The 26638-nt window shown below is 43.4% G+C and overlaps 1 protein-coding gene and 1 long non-coding RNA gene across 2 annotated transcripts; one reads left to right on the top strand and one right to left on the bottom strand.

Annotated features, from left to right (window-relative positions):
- Positions 1 to 75: 75 nt before the first annotated feature.
- Positions 76 to 18603, bottom strand: RSAD2 (radical S-adenosyl methionine domain containing 2). Its single transcript, XM_004005669.5, has 6 exons — positions 18231 to 18603; positions 13353 to 13514; positions 9112 to 9341; positions 6501 to 6650; positions 4319 to 4351; positions 76 to 2400 (listed from the first exon to the last, which is right to left on the bottom strand). Exons 1-6 carry the CDS (start codon positions 18580 to 18582, stop codon positions 2236 to 2238), a joined length of 1092 nt encoding a protein of 363 aa, XP_004005718.1. The 5' UTR covers positions 18583 to 18603; the 3' UTR covers positions 76 to 2235.
- LOC132659559 (uncharacterized) lies at positions 2339 to 26638 on the top strand. Its single transcript, XR_009600112.1, has 2 exons — positions 2339 to 16070; positions 25090 to 26638. It is a non-coding gene; the product is annotated as an uncharacterized LOC132659559 (long non-coding RNA).

Below are 26638 nucleotides of genomic sequence, written 5' to 3'. Positions count from 1 at the left end.
GTTTGTAAAAGCCTGCAATTACTTAAACACACACCAAGGAGAGACTTCATTACATTGACCCACTGAGAATGAAGATTAGTGTACAAAAATTACTTTATTACAACATCTTACAAAACAACAAACCAGCAGTCAAGAGCATCCCACATATAGAAAAAAATAAACATATATACATATATTTCCCTAAAACTGAGATGTCCAAAACACACTCAAGACAAAGTCTTAAAAGCTTATGGTGTGAGTAGCCTTCATCTAATCATGAGGAATGAATTAGTTCTTTCAACAAGAGAGCGGCCTGTGCAATTAATTACTTTCTGATAGAACCTCATGGACAATTTGCCCACCTGTTTTTTATCATGATTCTCTTTATTGATCGAAGAACTAGACTCCAAACTCCAAATTGTCATAGAAGAGGAGCTGACATATCAGATGTTTCAGATTCATACTTTGTACACCAGAATGCTATTACTAATGTCCAGTCTTTCCAGGTTTCCTAAGACAAAATTCCATCCCTATTGTCACAACCTAACCAAGCAGTAATTGAAAGCACCACAAAAATACTTGCCTTTAGGACTTAAATGGACATTCCTCACTGAAATTACGTCTCACAAAATGGACACAAATATTTAAAAACTGAAAATATAAATGTTATATGATCCAAACTTGAAATTACTGTAATGCTACTTCTCCAGCTAAAGAAAAATGAACACTTGAATATTTTAAACATTAAAGGTTTGAAAATTCTGTCGGTGCATAAGGAAGTGGGTGGTGGTGTAAAAACAGCTGGAAAATGTATTTAAAATAGCTTATTTTTCATTTTTCTTTTTTTTCATTTTTTTATTTTTATTTTATTGTTTTTCTCTTATATACATATTTTTTTTTTCATTTTTCTCAAGTGCAGTGTTTTACTTTACATTATTTCTCTTTGGGGAAAGAGAAATGCAGTTTCCCTCAGGTTGAGAGAAATTCACTTCATATTTCATTTGAATCACAGTGACTTAACATTTGAGGAAAAAAAAGTCACTTAAACCAAACTTTCAAAATCTGCAAGTCTTAAAGAAAAGATTCTCAAGTAGAATTTCTACATGGGGGCTTAACAGAATCAGGCAACATTTAGATGCCATCTAGTGGCCAAAACAGCAGCTGAATTATTAGTAAAAGAATTCTTTGAGCAAAAAAATTGTCCTTGATTTTGCTGTTTTAGAGCAATGATAGAAAATTATTACTTTCCAGGCAATGGGATAGTGTCTAGGTTACATGAATAAAGTTCAGGTGGTATTTCCACCAGAAGAGGGTTTTGTTCCTTGACCCAATTCAAATAACGTTTTTCCTTGAGCTCTTTCTTAGCAGTAAGAGAAGGCTCTGGAACTTTCTCACGTTGCCCTAGAGTACATTCTTATTTCAAGTGGTTCAGAGTTCAGTGGGAAATGGTAGCTTTGTGCCACAGCTTTATGCACAGAAAAGCCAGGTCCAATCTCAAACCCCTGCTCCACCGTCACCAGGTGCTTTTGCCAACAGGATCATGCCCATCCAGGAAACTCTTTCCAGTGATGTTTAGACAGCCAAGCAAATAAACAATGCCGTTGCCTGCAGGCTCAGAGGATCCCCACGGCAACCCAAGCCCTGACCCTGCGTCAACTCCATCACAAAGCGTAAAGCACACCTCGGGTTTGTTAAGAATCTTGGAAAACTAAAGGGAGATGGCTCACATTCCTGGCATAGTCAGTATGGGCTACAGATTATCTCTTTCTGGGTCTCACCAAAGCCTGATAAGATGAGCATTTCTTATTTTTTTGAAATACGTATGGACTATTTCTCAACTTCTAGTTAAATATCCAAGGTTGCAATGATATAAAGGCTGAGAAATAAAGAGCCTCCCCACAGGTGGAGAGACTTCCTAATTTTTCCAGATGGGAAAATAACTGTCAGTTGAAAGGACTAGGAAAACAACTCCAAAACAGAAACACAGGAGTCACAGTAAATACTGTTCGAACATTAAATGCAAAATAAGCTGATTAACTAAGGTTAATTGTCTTGTATGAGCTACAGATTTCAATTATCTAAGTTATTTGTGTGGGTTCAGTTACCACAGACAAGCAGATTCCACGTGCAATGAAAATGTGATTTGGGGCCCCTGAGAAGTGCCCATCAGAAGGGGGGCAGCCACACATAGAGTCCCAGGGTGGTCCCCACAGGTGGGCAGAGGGTGGTCCAGCTTCCAGCTTCACCAGCTCAGCTTCACCAGTCTAACTTCAGATCTGCTTTGCTCCACACATATTTCCCTCCTCGCTTTAGAAACATCTTCTCATCAAAGCCACTGAATTTTATAGCCTCTTCTACACCCACGTCCAAGATGGACTTGGAAGGATCCTTCCGCCCATTTCTACAGTTCAGGAAGCGCATCTAGGAAATTCAAGACAAAAGTTAGAATATTTCCATATAATTTTCCTATAAAACTCAAATAGAGGGATCAGCTCAAAATGATTCTGGATATTCCGATCATTCCAACAAATGTTTGTGGAGACCTATAAGCGAGATGCTCCCCTGGGGATGCTGAGCCCATTGGACAGCATCTCTGCTCTCAACCAGCTCCCATCACCCATCTGAATACGTTAGACCAGGTAAGTGCAGGATAACCAGAATTGTATACATGTACGTATCCCTCCATTGGAGGGTAGGGTAATCTGGAAAGGCTTCCAAAAGATGCTGAACATTTGAGTTGTGTTTTGAAATTGTAAGCCAGAGAGAGTAGTATTGTTAAAGCCCAGAAAAAACACAGTGAGTTTGGGAAATTTCAGGTAGGTGATATTGCTGGTGTGAAAACTGTGTGTGCACAAATAAGTGAAGAATAATAAAGTGTTCTTTTAAGAAAGGGAGAGAAAGTTGTACGAAAAGGCACTACAGAGCCAGGCAGGTCCCATATCAAGAAGTGTCATGTGCCCTGTTAAGGGTCTTGGTGTTGTTGCTCACTCACTCAGCCTGTCCGACTCTTTGCTATCCCCATGGACTGCAGCCTGCCAAGCTCCTCTGTCTGTGGGATTTCCCAGGCAGGAACACTGGAGTGGGTTGCCATTTCCTCCTCCAGGGGATCTTCCCGGATCAGGGATTGAACCCGCATCTCGTGCATTGGCAGTCGGGTTCTTTGCCGCTGAGCCACCAGGGAAGTCCAGGGGTCTTGGTTTTTATCCTAAGTTAAGCATCTTGGAGCGAGGAATCAGATCTTCATACCTTATGACCTACCATGGCACAGAGCATTTTATAGTAATTCTTACCTAATAAAAATGCTCTTAAATTGCCAAAAGTAAATTTTTCTCCCACTCTGTTTATTCCAACTACGCAGATACCAGAGAATTTTGAAGGAACATTGGTAAAAATCCCAAGGCAGTAAGGATACTCCAAAAATAAATTCCGTTTGACTTTCCCTCTCTACCTTGAACCCATAAACTAAACACTTGTGTTACCACCCTTACCCCTCTGCTCTGTAAAGAAAGCTCATATTGACAAAAAAGTGAATGACTGTGAAGTGTCGCTGATTAACTTGAAAATAATAAAGTGTCAAAAGTCACAGGAAGCATTTCTTGAAACACCAAATCCAACTTAAATATGGAAAAGCCACTGTTCTTCTTGGAACTCATTTCTTAAAAACAGGTCTTTGAATGGAAGTACTTGTCCTGTGCTAGAAATGTTGGCAAAAGTTTCTGAATTGGGACAAAAACAGAAGAGACAGAGGGAAAGGGAAAGTGATTTTTCAGTTTTGAGAATGCCGGGCTATCTTTTCCCTCGGAAGGCAGTGGCATAGGAATGTATCGGTGGCTTTAGGGGACTCTGCAACCTCTTCAGCCGAAAGCCGATGGCTATCTGTTAGAGATAAGTCGGCAGCATCCGAGGAATTAAAGGCAATAATGTGACTTGTGACATGTCCTTCTTGCAAAGAACCCCTGGTGCCCCGTGACCAAAGAAGCCAGCCAAAGATGGCATAACAGAGGTGGTCTGCCTTGTGTGATGTCAGCTCCACACAACTTCCATGGACCCATGGCCACAGGGAAGACACCATTTAGTGGCGGAGGGGGGAGGGTGGTCATGCAAACGTGGGCCCTGGGTTCAAGCCAAGACCTGCCCAACGCCTTAGCTCCAAGATGGACACAGTGGATGAAGTCAGGGCTCTATAATATTGACGCTAATCAGTGACAATAAGAATAAGAAATGCTGGCTAAAAAGAACGAATATGGGTTAAAAGGTTATGCTGATTGTAACTCAACTCTGGCCTTGCTGCTTAATTAACTTTTAAGGGATCATTTTATGATGCACTAGAAATACTCACATATTCATCCAGAATAAGGTAGGAATCTCTCATCTGCAAAGGAGAAATTACAGACAAATTCAGTTTCAGGCATATTTTTCAGTATGTACGCTCAGCTGTCTGCCTTACAATGTTCGTGTGTTTGTTTAGCCTTCTCTCTGGAGTCACCATTTCTCAAAACTCCTGAGCGTCTTTGGATTCATCTCCACAAGGTAAGCCACCTGCCAGGGCCCCGCCCCCACCCAAAATGCCCCCTACCCGGGCAATCTGTCTGTGTCTTCAGATTCCAACATATTCCAGCAAGCTGGCCTCTGCGTCTGCTGGAAGGGTCACAGGGCTCTCTGAAAGCACCTCTGACAAGGAGGCCCCCAGGTTAACTCTCCATGCCCTCCAGATCTTGGAGCGCCCCGTCCTTCACCATTCAATGTTCCTTGTGTGTGTGACATGCAACCCCTTTTCAGTGAATAAAGCAGAACCTGTTTAATGCTACTGCCTGTGTACTACGTTGCTTCAGCCGTGTCTGACTCTTTGCCACCCCGTGGACTGTAGTCCCCCAGGCTCCTCTGTTTATGGGATTCTCTGGGCATGAATACTGGAGTGTGTTGCCAGTTCTTTCTCCGGAGGATCTTCCCAACCCAGGGATCGAACCTGTGTCTCTTATGTCTCCTGGATTGGCAGGCGGGTTCTTTACCACTAGCACCACCTGGGAAGCCCTTTAATGCTATTACCTGGGAGCTTACTGAGGACTTGAACATTGCTTTCATGCCTCGTAACTAGGGACGCCTTTCGGAGGTATGTGGAGGGTGTATCTGTACTTCTGTAGGAAGCTGTACCCTCCATACATGCCCACAGAGGTTCAGGTCTGCACATGTGTTTGTATAAAGGCCAGATTGTAAATATTTTTCAGTCTTGTAGGCTGTTTGGTCTCTACAGCAACTTTAGTTCACCTCATTTTATACCTCTGACATAGGTAAAGTCAGCCCAGCCTTGCCTCTCACACAGCAGAGGTCAGCTAACTTTACCTCTGACGTGGGTGAGGTCAGTTAACCCTTTCACTGATGTAGGTGAGGTCCGTTAATCCTGCCTCTGACATGGTGAGGTCAGTTAACTCTTTGACTCAGGCCCCTGTGTTTCTGAAATGGGGGAGTGATGGCTCATGGTCCCTCTGTGAAGAACTCACCAAGTATGATAGTAATGCTTATTATAACTTATATTTTCTTTGATCTTACATTAACTGCATAATTAAGACAATTTCTAAAAAGTCAAATGCAACAGTGTGGACATATGAGTCTTCTCCTCTGTTCTCTGTCCTCTTTTTGAAAGCTGCTCTGACCCCATCTGGGGATTTTCTTATTCATGCTCTGGCCAACATGACTTAGGAGTCTAAAGCATAAGAAATGAGCCCTTGTTCTGGAATTTCCAATATGATATAAGCATGTGAGGGAGAGATTTTGCTGCCTGTTTATTCTTCGGGGGAAGATGGGGAAAGCTTTTGACTGTTAAATAGTTGAAAAATAACAAAACTACCTATTTTAGAAAGATTTAAAGTCCGAAGAGTTATCAAAGTGAACAAAAATGATTGATAATCCATTACCCCAAGACGAACACGGGATGTGTACACACATACCCGTGCACACTAGGATTAAAGGTCGAATGGATTTGGCTGTTGTTCTTTATCTGCACCCAATATCATACCATGTAAATTTATCCTGGCTCCCTAATGTCCTCTGAACTATGCTATTTAGTCAGTATAGCATTCCATACTGACAACATGAGTTTACCTGTTCTCTGTATGTTAAGTACCTTCAAGGTTTTTTTACTCTTCTCCTTAACACTGCAGGAACATAGCTTTGAACAAGGAGTTCTTTTTTCCTTTGGCTTCAGAGAACACTCTGATTATTTCCTCTGTGGAAGCTCCGCAGGGTAGACATGCTTTGGCTGGCATGGTTTAATCTACAGGACGTATGCACTTGTGCTAACAAGACATACCCACTGTTCTCACTGGAAACCGAAAGATTTAGTACAGCTTCTATATCTACCATGAGACTCCTCCCCTCTCTCCACGAAACCCTCCCACATCCCCGCGTGGGCAGCCCTTGACGGAGACGCTTTTCTCTTTGGAGCTACGTGTGTGATGGGAAACAAAATGATGTTCACTTTCTATTAATACACTTTAATGTGCTTAGAAAGTTCACTTTCTAACCTTCTGGTTAGACTCGGGCACCAAGCAGGACACGTCCTTGTGGCGATCTAAGAACGCTTCAAACTCCTCATCGCTGATCACGAACCGTTCTGCTTCTCTCAGAGCATCTTCTCCAGAATTCTCACCCTCAATTATGAGACACTGGAAGACCTGGAACACAAGGGTAGAGTTGGCCTCCTAAAGAGCTTTTCACCACCTTTTATCCCAGATTGCATTTCCCTGTGAACCCAGCTTCATCCCTCCTGAGCAGAGAAAGTGAAACTGTTAGTTGCTCAGTTGTGTCCGACTCTTGGCGACCCCGTGGACTGTGGACTGCAGCCCACCATGCTCCTCTGTCCATGGGATTTCCCAGGCAAGCATACTGGAGTGAGCACACATTTCCTTCTCCAGGAGATCTTCTTGACCCAGGGATCGAACCCAAGTCTCCCACATTGCAGGTGGATTCTTTACCATCTGAGTCACCAGGGAAGCCCAGCAGAGAAGACTTGTTCTAGAGTGAGGAACACTCTAGAAAGACACTGCTCTGGCAACATGAATATGTGCCCTGAAATTTGGGACTATGGTACTAAAAGCCCAAATATTCCCAAAATATAAATTTTTAAAAAATTGATCTAGGTTATATTTGATCTTTTTTTTTTTTCATAATATGAGTGAAATGAGGTGAACTTGCTCAGTCGTGTCCAACTCTTTGTGACCTCATGGACTGTAGTCTGCTAGGCTCCTCCATCCATGGAATTTTCCAGGCAAGGATACTGGAATGGGTTGCCATTTCCTTCTCCAGGGGATCAACACTGGGTAATTCAGCATCTTTTACAAAATTAGAAACTTCAGCTGAAATTAATGTAAATTTAAAAGAATATTTTATATATCTAGAAATCTCTCTTAGTGTTCTAAAAATAATCTTCATGAGATGAACAGAATTTGAATTGGAAAATGTAGGAGAGGAACTCCTTAACTATTACTTTTGGGGGCATCTCTAGCCTTTGGGTTTGGAACATTAGCTAGTTATACCTATTGAGATGAACAGTTTTTGGTGACTTAAGAAATAGAAGCAATTTTTATGTACTATCTATGTCGTAGTTCTTTGATACAAAATAATCAGGTTTATAATATGCGTGCTCAGTCACTCAGTTGTGTCCAACTCTGCGACTCCGTGGACTGTAGCCCACCAGGCTCTTCTGTCCATGGGTTTCTCCAGATAAGAATACTGGAGTGGGTTTCCATGCCCTCTTAATGAGGGAATCTTCCTGACCCAGGAATGTTCCTGAGATGCTCATCTCTTGCATCTCCTGCATTGGCAGGCACACTCTTTATAACTAGTACCACCTGGGAAGCCATTTATAATATATCTGCCTATAAATTTTCAATTTTTTAGATCAGAATTTTATTGTTAGTATATATACTATGGTATTTTTAAAAGTAGTTTTTAAACCTTTATGTAGAAATACGTATTGTTTCTTACTACATTTTAGATTTAAATGATGAAATATACCAGGTGAAATAGGCTTCCTAAAATATTTAACACTTTAATTTTGAGGTTTTCCCTTTAGATTTTAAGCCATTATCTGCATGCATGCCTGCTAAGTCGCTTCAGTCATGTCCGACTCTTTGAGACCCCATGAACCATAGCCCGCCAGGCTCCTCTGTCCATGGGATTCTCTAGGCAAGAGTACTGGAGTGGGTTGTTATTCCTCCTCCAGAGGATCTTCCAGACCTAGGGATTAAATCCAGGTGGCCTGCAGTGCAGGTGGATTTTTTACCATCTGAGTCAAGGAAGACTCATCTGCTAGAGAGGGAGTCAAATACCGCCTCTTACATGAAGTCTTCCTGGTTTTTTGGCAGAATTAAACCTTTCCCATTTCGCCTTCCCACTTTATCCCAGCAGACAAAGCTTCATATTACATGAGTTTTCTTCCTCTCTTTTCCTTGCTAGAATTGAATTCTACATCCTATCTTCAGTTGCATTAGTCTGGAGTCCAGTCACAGACTTTCATGGATCCCCGCATGAAAATGACCAGGGCAGATTGTTAAGATCACATATTCAGGGGCTTCCTTGGTGGTCCAGTGATTAAGAAACCTCCTTGCCATGCAAAGGACGCAAGTTCAATCCCTGACCCGGGAAGATCCCACTTGCCTCGGAGCCACTGAACCCATGCACCACAACTACTGGGCCCAGGAGCTGCAAATCCTGAGTCCACATGCTGCCAACTACTGAAGTCTAAAGCCTGTGCTCTGCAGCAAGAGAAGCCACTGTAATGAGAAGCTCACGCACTGCTTCTAGAGAGCAGCCCCTCATTGCTGCAATTAGAAAAAAGTTCATGCCGCAGTGAAGACCCAGCACAGTCAAAAATAAAGAAATCTTTACCAAAACAAACAAACAAACAAACAAACCCGACATATTCACACAAGTCCTCCTGCTAAGCTATTTCAGGACAGTGCGTATGGGATGAGTCCTCAGAAGCAGATTTTAAGTCTAGCAGAAAGAAGGACCAAACTCAACTAGCTCTCTGAGTCTAGAGTTTTCTGTATCCTTATCATTTTGGGTGTCCCTGAAGCAAATCTCTCCTGAACGTTCACTTCATTACAACCACAAAAGCAGTGCGATTGGTACCTTCCAGCGGACGGGGTTCAGCGCGTTGATCTGTTCCTTCATATCCTCATCCACGTTGAATCGATTGATGACTGAGTTTATCTTGAAGGCCACTCTGTATTCCTTACACCATGTCCTCAGTTTCTGGAGATTTTCCACGTGGTTCTTCTTTCCTTGACCACGGCCGATAAGGACGTTGACCTGCTCGTCAAAGCTGTCACAGGAGATGGCGAGGATGTCCAAATATTCACCTGAGGGAAAACGATCACTGTTAGGCTTTTCTGTCCAAGGATGAACACTTATGTTAAGCTTTTCCATCCAAGGATGAAAGCATAGGCTTTTGGGCTTCCCTGGTGGCTGACTGGGAAAGAATCGGCCTGCCAACGCAGGAGACATGGGTTCACTCCCTGATCTAGGAAGATACCCACATGCCTCAGAGCAACCAAGCCCGAGTACCACTACTGAGCTTGGGCTCCAAGCCCAGAGGCCACAGCGACAGAAGCCTAGGCGCCCCTGAGCCTGTGCTTTGCGGCACGAGAAGCCGCTGTGATGAGAAGCCTGCGCGCTCCAAGGAAGAGTAGCCTCTGGTGCCCAAAACTAGAGAAAGCCTGCGCAGCAGGGAAGTCAGCACAGCCAAAAACAGAGAAATAAAATTATATACATATAAAAAGAGCACAGGCTTTCAAGCCAGAGGTGGAGAACTGGAGCCTTAGGGACCACAGAAGTAGGCAAAAATGTTTTGTTTGTTCCTCCAGACATTTAAAAATGTTACAAGAGCTAAATCTGACTACAGGTCAGCTCTTTGTCTTTTACTTTAATGTTTGCTTCCATTTGCTATTGTTTACTAAAAGAATCCTGTCCATACACAATGGCCTGCCTTGGAGAACCCTGCCCCTCTGCCTGAATGTTAAACCAAAATGCTTTTGTTCGAAGAAACACCCTGAACTTGTCCACCTGCAAGAGAAAAGAAACATATACACCCCCTTCCTGAGGGCACTTGCGGGAATAATTGCAAAATCTGGGGCCTTTTTACTTTATTCCTCATCTCCTCCAGACCCCAATGAGATGGTTATTTTGAGACAATCTGCGATCTGGTCCTTCTGTCAGCTTTTGGAGTCAAGTCCTTATTTCTTGTCTCAACACCTCCTCTCCCGATTTTAAAGCCTGTCGTGTGGTGAGCAGAGCGAGCTTGGACTTGGTAACAAAAATATTTCATTTTTAAATATTTTTATTTGGGAGATTGAACATAGTCATTAAAAAGAATGAAACAATGCCACAGCAGCAACATGGATGGACCTGGAAATTGTCATACTGAGTGAAGTCGGGCAGAAAAAGAGAAACATGGAATGATAGGGCTTGTATTGGAGAATCTTAAAAATGATACACGTGGACTTATTCACAAAATGGAAACAGACTCACTGACTTAGAGAATGAATGCATGATCACCAGGAGGGAGCAGGGCAGTGGCAGCCTCGGATCTGCGATTGACAAGGTGAAAGCACTTGGGACTGACCTGGACACACTGCTATGTTTAAAACAGACAACCAACAAGGACCTACTATGCAGCACAGAGAACTCTGCTCAGTACTCTTTAATAACCTAAATGGGAAAAAGAATTCGAGAAAGAATAGATTTATGTATAACTAAACTGGAGGAGGAAATGGCAACCCACTCCAATATTCTTGCCTGGGAAATTCCATGGACAGAGGGGCTTGGCCCGCTATATAGTGCACGGGGTTGCAGAGTCTGACATGACTGAGCGACTGAGCACATGGAACATACTCTAATACAAAATAAAAGGTGTAAAAAAATAGACTGTAGATTTAGGATATATCTTGAATAGTCTGAGCGTATGGCAACACTAATCCTGATCTCTGAATAGGATAAAAATCAATGGTTGTTCACAATTGGCTGTCAAAGTGTCTGCTATGAATAGTCCTTGCACTTTCTTGTTTTCTCCCTACCCCAGTGATCTTTTTGATTTGCTGTTTTTCAGTCACTAAGTCATTCATGTCTGACTCTTTGTGACCCCACGGACAGCAGCATGCCAGGCTCTCCTGTCCTCCACTAACTCCAGGAGTTTGGTCAAATTTATGTCCACTGAGTTGGTGATGCTATCTAACCATCTCATCCTCTGCCTCCCACTTCTCCTGCCTTCAGTCTTTCCCAGCATCAGGGTCTTCTCCAAAGAGTCAACTCTTCGCATCAGGTGGTCAAAGTACTGGAGCTTCAGCTTCATCCTTTCTCTTGCTGTTGCTGCTAAGTCACTTCATTCGTGTCTGACTCTGTGCAACCCCATAGACGGCAGCCCACCAGGCTCTGCCGCACCTGGGATTCTCCAGGCAAGAACACCGGAGTGGGTTGCCATTTCCTTCTCCAACACGTGAAAGTGAAGTCGCTCGGTTGTGTCTGACTCTTTGGGACCCCATGGACTGCAGCCTACCAGGCTCCTGTGCCCATGGGATTTTCCAGGCAAGAGTACTGGAGTGGGTGCCATTCTTAGCCACTTCCAAATTTGCTACTCTGCACTGCCTCTCCAGACCAGCTTCCGAGCTTTTGCCCTAAGGTGCAACACTGCTCGTGGTCCTTACTCCTCACACCACTGTCTTGGAGGGAACGCACTGCCCAGGACACAGCCAGCAAACCCAACTCAGTCTTCTCTGCTTACATGGCTCTATAACCCCGTCTTATCTCTCTAAATTCAGTTCCCAAAGCTTACTTTTGAATTTCTGACGCTCAGCTTTGATTGAGTGACTCCCTTCACGGGGGTTTTGTTGCTGACTTGTGGCCCTGTGCTCCTCCTGTTTACCTTTCCCAGATGGGAAGTACAACCCTCCCCCACACCCTGCCCTCCCCTCCCCCACACCCATATTTCTTCATCGTTTAGGAAAGAGGGTTTCATCAGAGATCCCCGTGAGCATCCTCAACAAGTCGTACATGCAACTACCCTTTGAGTGATTTCAAGACTCAAACAACTCACAGAAAGCAAACACAGAACATTTTACCCAAAGAGTACAATCAGAACTGTTTACTAAAATGATAGTAGTGCTCTGTGCTGACCTAAATGGGGTGGAAATCCAAAAAAAGAGGGGATACATGTAAATAAACAGCTAATTCACTCTGCTGTACAGCAGAAACTGACACAATATTGTAAAGCAGCTATACTCCAATAAGAATTAACTTTAAAAAAACTGTTAAAAAACAGGATAAATAGAATAGACTAAATAAATAAATTAAATTAAATGTAATAATAGCTAACATTTTTCAAATCCCTCCTAAATTCCAGGTACTGCTCTAAGAATATTAATAAGTTTAAGTGTTAGTCGCTCAGTCATGCCCGACTATGTGCAAGCCCATGGACTGCAGCCCACCAGGCTCCTGTGTCCACGAGATTTTCTAGGCAAGGATACTGGAGTGGGTTGCCATTTCCTTCTCCAAGAATATTAATATCTATGTGAAAATTAGCATTAAGGGACCTCCACAGTCTCAGGCTTCTCTGGTGGCTTAGTGGTAAAGAATCCACCAGCCAATGCAGGAGACACAGGTTTGATCCCTGAGTCAGGAAGAGCCCCTGGAGAAGGAAATGGCAACCCACTCCAGTATTCTTGCCTGGAGAATGCCATGGACAGAGGAGCCTGGCAGGTTACTATCCATGAGGTCACAAGAGTAGGACACGACTTAGTGACAAAATAGCAACAGTCTTAAGACCAGGGGTTCGTAACCCTGATTGCAGAGTGGAATCCCTTTGGAGCACCCCAAGTTGGAATGTCCACACACCACAGGACTCTGAAATAAATAGTCTGGAGGCCAGTTCCAGCGGAGATGTCTTATTTAAAGTTCCTCAGTAGCCAAATACATAGCCAGAGGGGAGAATGACTGTTTTAGTCCAATCCCTCAATTTATACAGGAGACTACTAAAATGGAGTCATTTCCATAAACACTCTAAATATTAAACATGAATAAGAAACAATAAGGTCAGGGCTTGCAAAACTGTCCACTGTGGTCATCTTCCCCCTCAACTAAAGCTACTTTGATAATGGACGGGAGCATCTGCTGGTGGGTCCTGCTATCTGCTTTGCCATACTTGTTTATGAGAGCCCTACCGAAACTTGGCGTGCAGCCTGAAGAGAGATTACAACTAGCATACTTGCTTTTTCCCTCCCTTCAGATCCCCAGCAGCCAGGCCGGAGGCCCAGGATGGAAGGAAATACAGTGAGCGACAGTGACAGAGGCCAGAGTCACATGCCCCGAGGGCTGCTCACCGTACTTCTGGAACCAGCTCTCGCGGATCAGGCTCCCGTTGCTGACGATGCTGACGCTGGGCAGCTGCAGCTCCTGCTTACAGAACTTCACCAGCCTGCCCAGGTACTCGCCCCGGTCCTGGAGGAACGGCTCCCCGCCTGAGAAGTTGATCTTCTCCATACCTGGGACAGAAGGCACATGGATTTTCCTTCTATTTTAGCACTTCATCAACATCCATTATCATTTAAATGGAAAGAGTAGTGTTTTCTCAAGGTAATAGAATGAGACTGGAGAGAAATGGCAAATAGATAGGGAAACAGTGACAGACTTTATGTTAGGGGGCTCCTAAATCACTGCAGATGGTGACTGCAGCCATGAAATTAAAAGACGCTTGCTCCTTCGAAGAAAAACTATGACCAACCTAGACAGCATGTTAAAAAGCAGAGACATTACTTTGCCAACAAAGGTCGGTCTAGTCAAGGCTATGATTTTTCCAATAGTCATGTATGGATGTGAGAATTGGACTATAAAGAAAGCTGAGCACCAAAGAATTGATGCTTTTGAACTGTGTTGTTGGAGAAGACTCTTGAGAGTCCCTTGGACTGCAAGGAGATTCAACCAGTCCATTCTAAAGGAAATCAGTCTTGAATATTCACTGGAAGGACTGATGCTGAAGCTGAAACTCCAATACTTTGGCCACCTGATGCAAAGGACATTTGAAAAGACGCTGATGCTGGGAAAGATTGAGGGCAGGAGGAGAAGGGGACAACAGAGGGTGAGATGGTTGGATGGTATCACCGACTCAATGGACATGAGTTTGAATAAACTCCGGGAGTTGGTGATGGACAGGGAGGCCTGGTGTGCTGCAGTCCATAGGGTCACAGAGAGTCAGACACGACTGAGCAACTGAACTGAACTAACAGAGAGAAATGGAGCTAGGACATAGGTCCAAGCTCCAAAGCCTTTGATCTTTCTAAAGTGAGTTTGCCCTCCATCCTGGGTTTCCCAGGACAGTTGTGGTTTACGGAGACCACATCTCATCAGTTGCTTTTCCCAGCACCCTGTTTTGCTCTCAAATGTTTCTGCAGTGGGACAGAAGATAAATTATATCATCTCACTCTTGATAAGCTAACATGCTAGGAGGCAGCTTGTGTGATGAGCATTATTAGTCAATAAAATATTGTTCCCCAAAGTGTGATTAAACAGGGACAGATAACTGCGGAAAGTGAAACAGGGTGTTGGCCAGCGGTGTAGCCAGTGATGAGTTTGAGGAGCAGCATAGAAGGGAAGAATGAACAAGAAGACTGAAGGAAAGGGATGTAGAGATGTGGCTAAGAGCTTAGAAAAGGAGCCATTCATTCACAGTGGTGGCAACACCCAATCCATCCTGTCACAGCTCAGGTCAAGAGCTGTGACGATGCTCATAATGGCTGCATTCTATTCAATCTGCTGTGTAAAAGTCAGAGGAGTAGATGATATATTTTGGAAGCATCTTCATCCAGAGTGGTGGTGGTTTTATTGTTTTAGTCATGTCCCACTCTTGCGATGTCATGGACTGTAGCCTGCCAGGCTCCTCCATCCATGGGATTCTCTAAGAAGAACGCTGGAGTGGGTTGCTGTTTCCTTCTCCAGGGAATTCCTTCCTGACCTAGGAGTCAAACCCAGATCTCCTGCGTTGCAGGCAGATTCTTTACCAACTGAGCTACAAGAGAAGCCTCTTCATCCAGAGTAGCAATTTTAATTTTAAATGTAATGTATATTTACATTTATTTTCTTAATTTAAATGTAAAAGTAAATTTAAATTTTAATAGTCACCAAAAAAGATTTTCCTTCATTTACTAGAAATTTCACTTATAGGACATGCCACCCATACTATACCCTAACCATCTTAACTAACTTTGGTTTTATTTGCTTAAAACTGAGAGGTCGCAATATGTATTACTTATAACTATAATAGTTTATGCTCTATTAAAAAAAACAAGAACATTCATTTATTTGTGCCTTGTAGAAGCTTTGTAAGATCAATATATGAGCTATCATTTTGCTCTATATTTTAAAGAATGTTAAACTGATAGTCAGAAAGTCAAATTTCTTGGCACATCTAATGAGTGCTGGAGCAGGAACTCAAATACTGGCCTTATGAATCAAGAGTCTAAGTTCTTTCCACCACCTCAGCCCTCCCATTTGTTCATTCATGCATTAAATCATCTATTCAGAAAATTCATTTGATTCCTATTACCTGCTAGATATTTTGCTAGACAAAAAGATAAACAGAATGTCAAGTTTCAGTCTTAGAACTCAAACTCTTTGGGGACCCATGTATTAAAAACAAAACAGTAAAATAAAAGAGCACGATTTTAAACATGCTGTCACAGGCAGTTAGGTTGCTTGCATACCTTGGCAATGTAAGTAGTGTGCCATGAACATTGGGGCGCATGTTTCCTTTTAATTAATGTTTTCACTTCTTTCTAATATATTCACAGAAGTGATATTGTTGTGTCACCGGGCTTCCCTGGTGACTCAGATGGTAAAGAATCCGCCTGCAATACAGGAGACCTGAGTTCTACCCCTGGATTGGGAAGATCCCCTGGAGAAGAGAACGACAATCCACTCCAGTATTCTTGCCTGGAGAATCCCCTGGAAAGAGGAGCCTAGAGGAGCCTGGCGGGCTACAGTCCATAGGGTCAAGGAAAGTTGGACATGACCAAGTGACTAACATGTTCACTTTTTTTTTCATGGTAATTCTATTTTCAGTTTTTTAAGGAACCACCATACTGCTCTGAATGGTGTCTGCCCAAATCTACATTCCCACCCACAGGGTACCAGGGTTCCCTTGTCTCCACATCCTCCCCAGCATTTGCTATCTGTGGTCTCTTCAATGGTAGCCATTCTGACTGGCATGAGGAAATATGATCCCTCATTGTGGTTCTGGTTTGCATTTCCCTGATAATTCGTGGTGTTGAGCATCCTTTCATGGACACAGACAGTTGGCTATCTGCATTTCCTCTTTGGAAAATGTCTGTTTAGTTCTTCTGCCCATTTTTTAACTGAGTTGTTTGTTTATTGATGTTCCGTTGCCTGAGCTGTTTGTATATGTTGGCTATTAATTCTTTATCAGTCATCTCATTTGCAAGCATCTTTTCTCATTCATGTTGTCTTTTCCTTCTCTCAATGGTCTCCTTTGCTGTGCCAAAAGCTTTTCCATTTTTCAAAAGTGTCTATCAGAGGTGGAATGGATAAAGATGTGGTATATATAAACCCAATGGAATACTACTCAGCAGTAAAAAAAGAATGAAAATGTTGCCTTTTGCAGCCTCATGGGTGGGTTTGGAGGGCACTGCGCTATGCGCTTAGTTGTTCAGTCATGTCTGACTGTGACCTCATGGATTTTGGCCTGCCAGGCTCCTCTGTCAATGGGATTCTCCAGGCACGAATACTGGAGTGAGTTGCCATTCCCTTCTCCAGGGGATCTTCCTGACCCAAGGATCAAACCCCAGCCTCCTGGGTTTCCTGAACTGGCAGGTGGGTTTTTTACCACTACTTGCCACCTGGGAAGGTATCTTGCATGAAGAGGACCAGGAATAATTCTAAGGAGTTTTGAAAGTTCACTAACAGAGCTTGGGGTGACTGGCATTCCAGAAAGAGAGAGCAGTGCAATCAGGGTCCGCAAGGAAGGTGTTGGGGGAGAAATGTGTCCCGTGATGTGCTCATAACATGGGGTCCTTCGGGAAATGGGATGAGGATGGCAACATGGTGCTGCAAGCCTGTGCTCACAAGTTTGGGCTTGGAGGCCAGGCAAGGAAGTTCAGTAGGGGGAGTTATGCATCCACCATATATTTCGGTATGATCACGTGCTTTCCATGGGGACACAGGGACAATGAGATGAACTGCAACCGTCCTGGTGAGAAATACCAAGATGCTGAGCTAGACGCCACTGGGAACGGCGGTGAGGTGGGTCAGGCGCTGGATGAGCTGCGGGTGACCGGGCAGACATATAGGGAGTGAAATACGTCAGATCCAGTAAAAGTCACTGCATGTTCTCAGCATATAAAGTACCAAATCCGGTGGGCTAGTGTCAGAATAGGAGCTAGTGGTTACCCTGGGCAGGAAGGGCTGGGGCTGAAGGCGGCAGGAGCTATGGGCACTCCGCTGTTCTCTGCAGATTTACCTGCTCTTTATCAGGATGTGGTCACTGTGATGTTCAGTATGTGTGCAAGCCAGGGCAAATACGTATTATATGTCTGCAGCAGAGTTAAGCAGGTTGAGAAAGAAGCTGGTGATGTGGCTGAGGTTGCTGGCTTAGGAGGTGCTCTAGGGAAGACAGGTGGATGGGAGAGGAGGAGGACAGGTCACCTTAGACCTGGACTGGCTGGGCTCTCTCTAAGATGCCTGCCTGTTACTGATGCGGTGACACTCAGTGAGCAAGTCTCCAGAGCAAAAGCACTGCCTTGCTTGAATAGTACACAGCTTCTCTAAATATTCATGATAAGAGCACGCAAATAATCCCAAACAACAAACCCAAACATTGCATTTCTTAAGTCAAAAGTTCTTGTATTTGTCAGCAGCTCTCATCAGCTGTTTCTGGGGAACTCAGTCCATAAACTAAGAGAGTGGCACAACTTCCCAACCTGCATCCTTCCCCACGCTGCTCACTTAGAAGCGGTGATGCTTTGCTCCCCCATGCCAGCCCACTCTGCAGGTTGGGAAGATCTTGGCATCCATCCACAGCTCCCCCCCCCACCTCCTCTGGCCACAGTGCATCCAGCTGTGTCCTGGGAAGGACTGAGTTCCTGGGAAACCTCTCTGGCCGGGACGCCGCCCCCCCCCACCACCCCAGCCTCTTTGCCCTTCTCGAAGTGGCTGAGCACCTGAGGGCTTTCCTAGGTCTGGGGACTCACCTGCTTCCTTCAGCATCAGCAGACCTCTCTTGGCCTCCTCCAGCGGCAGCACGAAGGACGTTTTGGCTGTGTGGAAGCAGAAGCCACACTTGTAGTTGCACTGGCGCGTGAAGTGGTAATTGACGCTGGTGGGAGTGGTGGGCAGGTCGCCGCCGCCCTCTCCCTCTGCCCTGCTGGGCTCCCCCGCTTCCCTCCTGCTCTGGAGCAGCCGGCTCCTCTCCCCTCCTGCCAGCCAAGATGCTGCCCGGAGCTGGAGGAACAGGGGCCCCAAGCTGCTCCACACGGAGCCCAGAGGCTGCAGGAAGATGCTCAGCAGCTTGAGAGCGAACGCAACGGGTACCAGCATCCACATGGTGGCAGGTGCCCTGTGGCTGCATTGCAACTGCAGGCTGGCTTTTATACATGCCCGGCACCCTGTCACACGGGAGGAGGGACACACCTTTCTTGACTAATGCTCAGCTGAGGGTTAAGTTTCGATTTCCTTCTTCGCGAAAATGAAAGTTGGAACAGGGCCAAGACTGAAGTCTCAGGAATAGGACCGACATCTGTTTTTATCTGCCCTGCGGCGCACCCCGTCTCCTGAAATCAGCAATAGTTCAGACTGGATATGGATGGACATGCTGCTCTCGAATCTCTATTTGGATCCAGCAAGTGGTGATAGAGCTAGGCAGAGACATCGCCACCTCTGCAGCTGCTGCATTGCTAGTGCAGGACATAACCTGTAGAAGCATCTGCCCCAGTGCCCTTTACTTGCGAGGGCTCAGCGAGAGTTTGTCCAGAGAGCCAAATAGTGAAGAGTGATTGCATGGTAGACGATTAGAGCAGACTCTATCAGCTCAGGACCCCTTTCAGATCTCAGTTGAAATGCATAGGCACATGAAGGCATAATGCCTGAATCTTCCTTTAGTGACTCATCTTAATGCATGCATTTCCACATGGTAAAAAGTTTCAAATGTTGAAATTCAGCCATTTATCTATCTTTCCCTGCAGGTTTATGCTTGTCTACACCATTTTTAAAAGACAAGAGAAAAATCAGATGCTTTTATAAGATCCTTCTTTTTTAAAAAAAAAATGAAGTATAGTTAATTTACAAGGTTGCGTTAGTTCCAGGTGTACAAAAAAGTGATTCACTTATCTGTTCAGTTCAGTCACTCAGTCATGTCTGACTCTTTGCAACCGCATGGACTGCAGCACACCAGGCTTCCGTGTCCATCACCAACTCCTGGAATTTACTCAAACTCATGTCCATTGAGTCGGTGATGCCATCCAACCATCTCATCTTCTGTTGTCCCCTTCTCTTCCCGCCTTCAATCTTTCCCAGCATCAGGGTCTTTTCTAATGACTCATTTCTTCGAATAGAGTACCCAAAGTATTGGAGTTTCAGCTTCAGCATCAGTCCTTCCAATGAATATTCAGGACTGATTTTCTTTGAGATGGACTGGTTGGATTTCCTTGCAGTCCAAGGGACTCTCAAGAGTCTTCTCCCACACCACAGTTCAAAAGCATCAATTCTTTGGTACTCAGCTTTCTTTATGGTCCAACTGTCATACCCATACATGACTACTAGAAAAACCATAACTTTGACTAGACTGACCTTTGCTGGCAAAGTAACATCTCTGCTTTTTAATATGCTGTCAAGGTTGGTCATAACTTTTCTTCCAAGGAGCAAGTGTCCTTTAATTTCATGGCTGCAGTCACCATCTGCACTGATTTTAGGGCCCCCCCAAATAAAGTCTCTCACTGTTTCCCCATCTATTTGCCATGAAGTGATGGGATCAGATACCATAATCTTAGCTTTCTGGATGTTGAGTTTTAAACTAACTTTTTCACTCTCCTTTTTCACTTTCATCAAGAAGCTCTTTAGTTCTTCTTTGCTTTCTGCCATAAGGGTCAAGTCATCTGCGTATCTGATGTTACTGATATTTCTCCTGGCAATCTTGATTCCAGCTTATGCTTCCTCCAGCCCAGTGTTTCTCATGATGTTCTCTGCATATAAGTTAAATAAGCAGGGTGACAGTATACAGCCTTGATGTACTCCTTTTCCTATTTGGAACCAGTCTGTTGTTCCATGTCTGGTTCTGTTGCTTCCTGACCTGCATACAGATTTCTAAAGAAGCAGGTCAGGTGGTCTGGTATTCCCATCTCTTTCAGAATTTTCCACAGTTGATTGTGATCCACACAGTCAAAGGGTTTGGCATAGTCAATAAAGCAGAAATAGATGTTTTTCTGGAACTCTCTTGCTTTTTGATGATCCAATGGATGTTGGCAATTTGATCTCTGGTTCCTCTGTCTTTTCTAAAACCAGCTTGAACATCTGAAAGTTCACAGTTCACGTACTGTTGAAGCCTGGCTTGGAGAATTTTGAGCATTACTTTACTAGCGTGTGAGATGAGTGCAATTGTGCGATAGTTTGGGCATTTCTTGGCATTGCCTTTCTTTGGGATTGGAATGAAAACTGACCTTTTCTAGTCCTGGGGCCACTTCTGAGTTTTCCAAATTTGCTAGCATATTGAGTGCAGCACTTTCACAGCATCTTCTTTTAGGATTTGAAATAGCTCCACTGGAATTCCATCACCTCCACTAGCTTTGTTCCTAGTGATGCTTCCTAAGGCCCACTTGATTTCACATTCCAAGATGTCTGGCTCTAGGTGAGTGATCACACCATCGTGATTATCTGGGAAGATCCTTTTTATACAGTTTTTCTGTGTAGTCTTGCCACCTCTTCTTAATATCTTCTTCTGTTAGGTCCATACCATTTCTGTCCTTTATTGCGCCTATCTTTGCATGAAGTATTCCCTTGGTATCTCTAATTTTCTTGAAGAGATCTCTAGTCTTTCCCATTCTATTGTTTTCCTCTATTTCTTTGCATTAATCACCGAGGAAGGCTTTCCTATCTCTCCTTACTATTCTTTGGAACTCTGCATTCAAATGGGTATCTCTTTCCTTTTCTCCTTTGCCTTTCACCTCTCTTCTTTTCACAGCTATTTGTAAGGCCTCCTCAGACAACCATTTTGCCTTTTTGCATTTCTTTTTCTTGGGGATGGTCTTTATTACTGCCTCCTGTACAATGCCATGAACTTCCATCCATAGTGCTTCAGGCACCCAAGAAGGACGGGTCATGGTGCAGAGTTCTGACAAAACATGGTCCGCTGGAGAAGGGAATGGCAAGCCACTTCAGTATTCTTGCCTTGAGAATCCCATGAACAGTATGAAAAGGCAAAAAAGATAGGACACTGAATGACGAACTCCCCAGGTCAATAGGTGCCCAATATGCTACTGGAGATCAGAGGAGAAATAACTCCAGAAAGAATGAATTGACGGAACCAAAGGAAAAACAACACCCAGTTGTGAATGTGACTGGTGATGGAAGTGAAGTCCGATGCTGTAAAGAGCAATATTGCATAGGAACCTTGAATGTTAGTTCCATGAATCAAGGCAAACTGCTGCTGCTGCTGCTAAGTCACTTCAGTTGTGTCTGACTCTGTGATCCCATGGATGACAGTCCACCAGTCTCCTCAGTCCCTGGGATTCTCCAGGCAAGAACACTGGAGTGGGTTGCCATTTCCTTCTCCAATGCATGAAAATGAAAAGTGAAAGTGAAGTTGCTCAGTCATGTCTGACTCTTCGTGACCCCATGGACTGTAGCCTACCAGGCTCCTTCATCCATGGGATTTTCCAGGCAAGAATACTGGAGTGGGTTGCCATTTCCTTCTCCCAAACTGGAAGTGGTCAAACAGGAGATGGCAAGAGTGAACATGAATATTTTAGGAATCAGTGAACTAAAATGGACTGGAATGGGTGAGTTTAACTCAGATGACCATTATATCTACTAATGTGGGCAAGAATCCCTTAGAAGAAATGGAGTAGCTCTCACAGTCAACAAGAGTCTGAAATACATTACTTGGATGCAATCTCAAAAATGACAGAATGACCTTTGTTTGTTTCCAAGGCCAACCATTCAATATCACAGTAATGTAAGTCTATGGCCCTAACAGTAATGCTGAAGAAGCTGAACGGTTCTGTGAAGACTACAAGACTTTCTAGAATTAACCCCTCAAAAAGATGTTTTCATTATAGGGGACTGGAATGCAAAAGTAGGAAGTTAAGAAATACCTGGAGTAACAGGCAAGTTTGGCCTTGGAATACAGAATGAAACAGGGCAAAATCTAACAGAGTTTTGCCGAGAGAACACACTGGTCATAGCAAACACCCTCTTCCAACAACACAAGAGAAGACTCTACACATGGATATCACCAGATGGTCAATACTGAAATCAGATTGATTAAATTCTTTGCAGCCAAAGATGGAGAAGCTCTATACAGTCAGCAAAAACAAGACCGGAAACGGACCGTGGCTTAGATCATGAACTCCTTATTACCAAATTCAGACTTAAATTGAAGAAAGTAGGGAAAACCACTAGACCGTTCAGGTATGACCTAAATCAAATCCTTTATGTTTTACAGTGGAAGTGACAAATAGATTCACTTATATGTATATATCTATTCTCTTTCAAATTCTTTTCCTTTATAAGTAATTGCAAGATATTGAATACAGTTCTTTGTGCTATTCAGTAGGTCCCTGTTGATTATCTGTTTTATACATAGTAGTGGGTATTGAAGGCAGAAGGAGAAGTTAACAGAGGATGAGGTGGTTGGATGGCATCACTGACTTGACGGACATGAGTCTGAACAAGCTCTGAGAGTTGGTGATGGACAGGGAAGCCTGGTGTGCTGCAGTCCATGGGGTTGCAAAGAGTCAGACACGACTGCTTGACTGAAATGAACTGGACACCGTTGATTGACTGAACTGAATTGGACACCACATCTTTTTTATCCATGCTTCTGTCAAGGATATTTAGGCTCTTCCTACGTCTTGTTTACTATGAATAGTGCTGCTATGAACATCAGGGTGCGTATTTCTTTACAAATTATAGTTTTCTTTGGATATACGCTCCGGAGTGGGATTGCGGGACCATTTTTATTTTTATTTTTCTATTTTTATTTTTATTCTATTTTTATTTTTCTAAGGAAACTCCATAAATGGTTTTAGTTTTCTAAGGAACCAAATACATGTTCTCCGTAGTGCCTGCGCCAACCTATATTCCCACCAATGGTGCTGGAAGTTTCCCTTGTCTCCACATTCTCTCCAGCCTTTATTATTTGCAGACTTTTTAATGATAGCCATTAAAAAGTGACCAGTGTGACTGGTGTGAGGTGGTACCTCACTATAGTCTTGAAATGCATTTTTCTTAACTAACATGCCTCTTAGTTGTCAAGAATTACTGTGGCTTTTCATTTTCACATTTTTCCTAGAAAATGTTGTTCAACTCTGTATTGGGATTTTTTTCTCCTTGAACCCTCTTTGATCGGAATAGCGTTTGATTGATCCTGTGTGGTCTGGCTTTCAAGAGACTTGCAGGAAGTTGGGATAGTCCTCGCAGTTAAGTTTGTGAAACCACACGCCTAGCTCATCTCTTACTAGCTGAGCTGACTGGGTTACTTTCTCTCTCTGGAATTTGAATTCCTCATCTGCAAGACCAGATCTCTCAAGGGATGTTTGAGGAGACCGAAAAGTCTATTTTATGTGAATCACTTAGAACATTCAGTTAGGGTTAGCTTTTGTTATCGTACTCCTGTTGTACTTTGAGTGGAAACAAAGTTGACTTTCATTTCATTGGGAAAGAAACTGAAACTAAATTCAGTAGGACTGAAACGGAAAGTAAATTACCAAGCCTGTCACGTGTGCATGAAGAAATAAAAGCCAAATCTGTTTCCATTTCAAATCAAATATTGAGTAATGTAATAGAAGTTAACAGTACAGGCTTTTGAAGCCAAGCATTTAGAGGTCTGAATCTCAGTTCAATCAGTATTGTTTAGTTCAGGGTAACTTTCTTTACCTGCCTGATATAGTTAACGCATCTGGGAAATATGGGTGTTAATGTCTGTCTCACCCAGAGCATTTTAAGGATTAAATGACGTGATGTTTATTAAGCACAGAAGAAAGAGCTAGAGAGAATCAATTAGAAATATCTAGCACATTTAACATGATTGAGCGACTTCACTTTCACTTTTCACTTTCATGCATTGGAGAAGGAAATGGCGACCCACTCCAGTGTTCTTGCCTGGAGAATCCCAGGGACAGCAGAGCCTGTTGGGCTGCCGTCTATGGGGTCGCACAGAGTCTGACACAACTGAAGCGACTTAGCAGCAGCAGCAGCAGCAGCACATTTAACATTGTGTACCAAGGACTGGGTTATATTTTGAAGGCACTAACTTACCTTGCTGTTTCATTGTAAAGTCATATTTGACTCTTGCAATCCCGTGGACTACAGCCCACCAGGCTCCACTGTCCATGGGATTTTCCAGGCAGGAATACTGTAGTGGGGAGCCATTTCCTCCTCCAAGGATCTTCCCAGCCCAGGGATCAAACCCACTTCTCCTACATTGGCAGGCAAATTCTTTACCTCTAAGCCAACTTATCTTGCAGCTGATAAAACCTATGTCACCTAGGGAGTGAGGGTTTGAACAGGGACTTAAACAGTTACGATACTGCTCAATAATTGATAATTACTATCAAATTATTTTATGATTTCTTCTTTAGTCTGTCTTTAGTTTCTCTTATTCATTCATCTGCTCGTCAATCATTCATTCAGGGATTCATAATTCATTCAAGAATCGTTCAGGGATTCTTTACTTCTTTCCTTTCTTCTTCTTCTTTTTAACTTCATCTATGTTATTTTTGGCTGTGCTGGGTCTTCGTTGCTGCATGCAGGCTTTTTCTAGTTGTGGCGAGCGGGGCGGTGGCTACTCTCTAGTTGCTGTGTGTGGGCTTTTCATTGCAGTGGCTTCTTCTGTTGCAGAGCACGGATTCTCGGCGCACGGGCTTAGTTGCTCCACAGCATGTGTGATGTTCGCAGACATCAAACCTGAGAGATCAAACCCGAGAGATCAAACCCGTGTCCCCTGCATCGGCAGGCAGATTCTAAACGCCACTGAGTAACAGCCAAATGCCACCGCCGTTTTTCTTTAGCCAGGCATTTTTCCTTTGAACACCTGCACATCCCGAAGGTACCCCCTGCTCCTGGATGTGGATCATCCCTGAAGCAACATCAAACAGCGACTGCCACACATTAGACTATGGAATCCATCTAGCGACTTGCTGTCTTCATATTATTTCTCTGGTAAATCTTGTGTTAAGCATCTTCTGGATAAAGAAAAGTGCACAATTCACATATGTGCAGCTGAACAAATTTTGGGTGCTATGAACACATGTGTGTAACAACCAACTTGATCAAGAGAGAGAACTTTCCCCAGACTTTCAGATGCCCAGGACCTCCCCCTCAGGGTCCTAAACCCTACCTCTGCCCTGAAGATAACCGTGTCCTATTTTCTAAGACCACACCCTAGGTTTGCCTGCTTTTGAAGTTGTTATGAATGAAATCACACCATGTGTACTTTTTTCTGTATAGTTTCTTTCACTTGAGGTTATCTTTGTAGATTTATCCCTTTTGTTGTGTCTAGAGTACTCTGTTCATTTTCATTGCCTTCTAGGATTCCATCGCTCAGATTTACCACAATCCATTTAATATATCACAAGCCACATCATCATTATGAGGAGTGTTTGGACTGTTTTTTTATTATGCTACGAATTTTCTTGTACTTGTCTTTCGGTCGACATCAGTAAGCGTGTGTGATGGGTAAACACCCAGGAGTGGGATCATTGGTTCAGGCAATTGAGCATGTTTCCCTTTAGTACCTACTTCCATGGAGTTTTCCAGAGTGCTGGACCTATTTACACTCCAACCAGAATAATAGAAGGTTTCCATTGTTCCTCATCTTCCTTCTCAGTTGGTATTGTCATTATAAAAGTTTTGTTTTGTCTGGTTTAATGTTAGCCATCAGTGGGTGTGGGGTGGTGTCTCATTGTGGTTTTACTTTCCAGTTTCCTGATGACTAATGATGTTAAGCATCTTTTTAATATGTTTATTTGGAGAAGGAAATGGCAACCCACTCCAGTATTCTTGCCTGGGAAATCCCATGGTCAGAGGAGCCTGGTGGGCTCCAGTCCATGGGGTCACAAAAGAGTCGGATATGACTTTGCAACTAAATAACAACAAGAACATGTTTGTTAGCTGTTTGGTTATTCTCTTTTGTGAGGTGCCTGTTCAAATTCCTAGCCCTTTTTTTGTGTTAGATTTTCTGCATTTTTACTATTGATTTGTAGGAAGTCATTGTGTACTATGTGCTTTCTTGATTATATGCATTGAAATCTTATTTAACTCTTTGTTGTTCCTGTTCACTGATTTACTGGTTGTAATTTAGTTCATCTGATGAGTGTCATTTCACTAATTTTCAGAGCCATATTTGTGCATGTGAGTATTTCAGTAAATAAAATGGAACATGAAAGTG

Source organism: Ovis aries, chromosome 3, assembly GCF_016772045.2.
Source record: "Ovis aries strain OAR_USU_Benz2616 breed Rambouillet chromosome 3, ARS-UI_Ramb_v3.0, whole genome shotgun sequence".
NCBI classification, from domain to species: Eukaryota; Metazoa; Chordata; class Mammalia; order Artiodactyla; family Bovidae; genus Ovis; species Ovis aries.
This window is presented reverse-complemented; position numbering and strand designations above follow the sequence as displayed.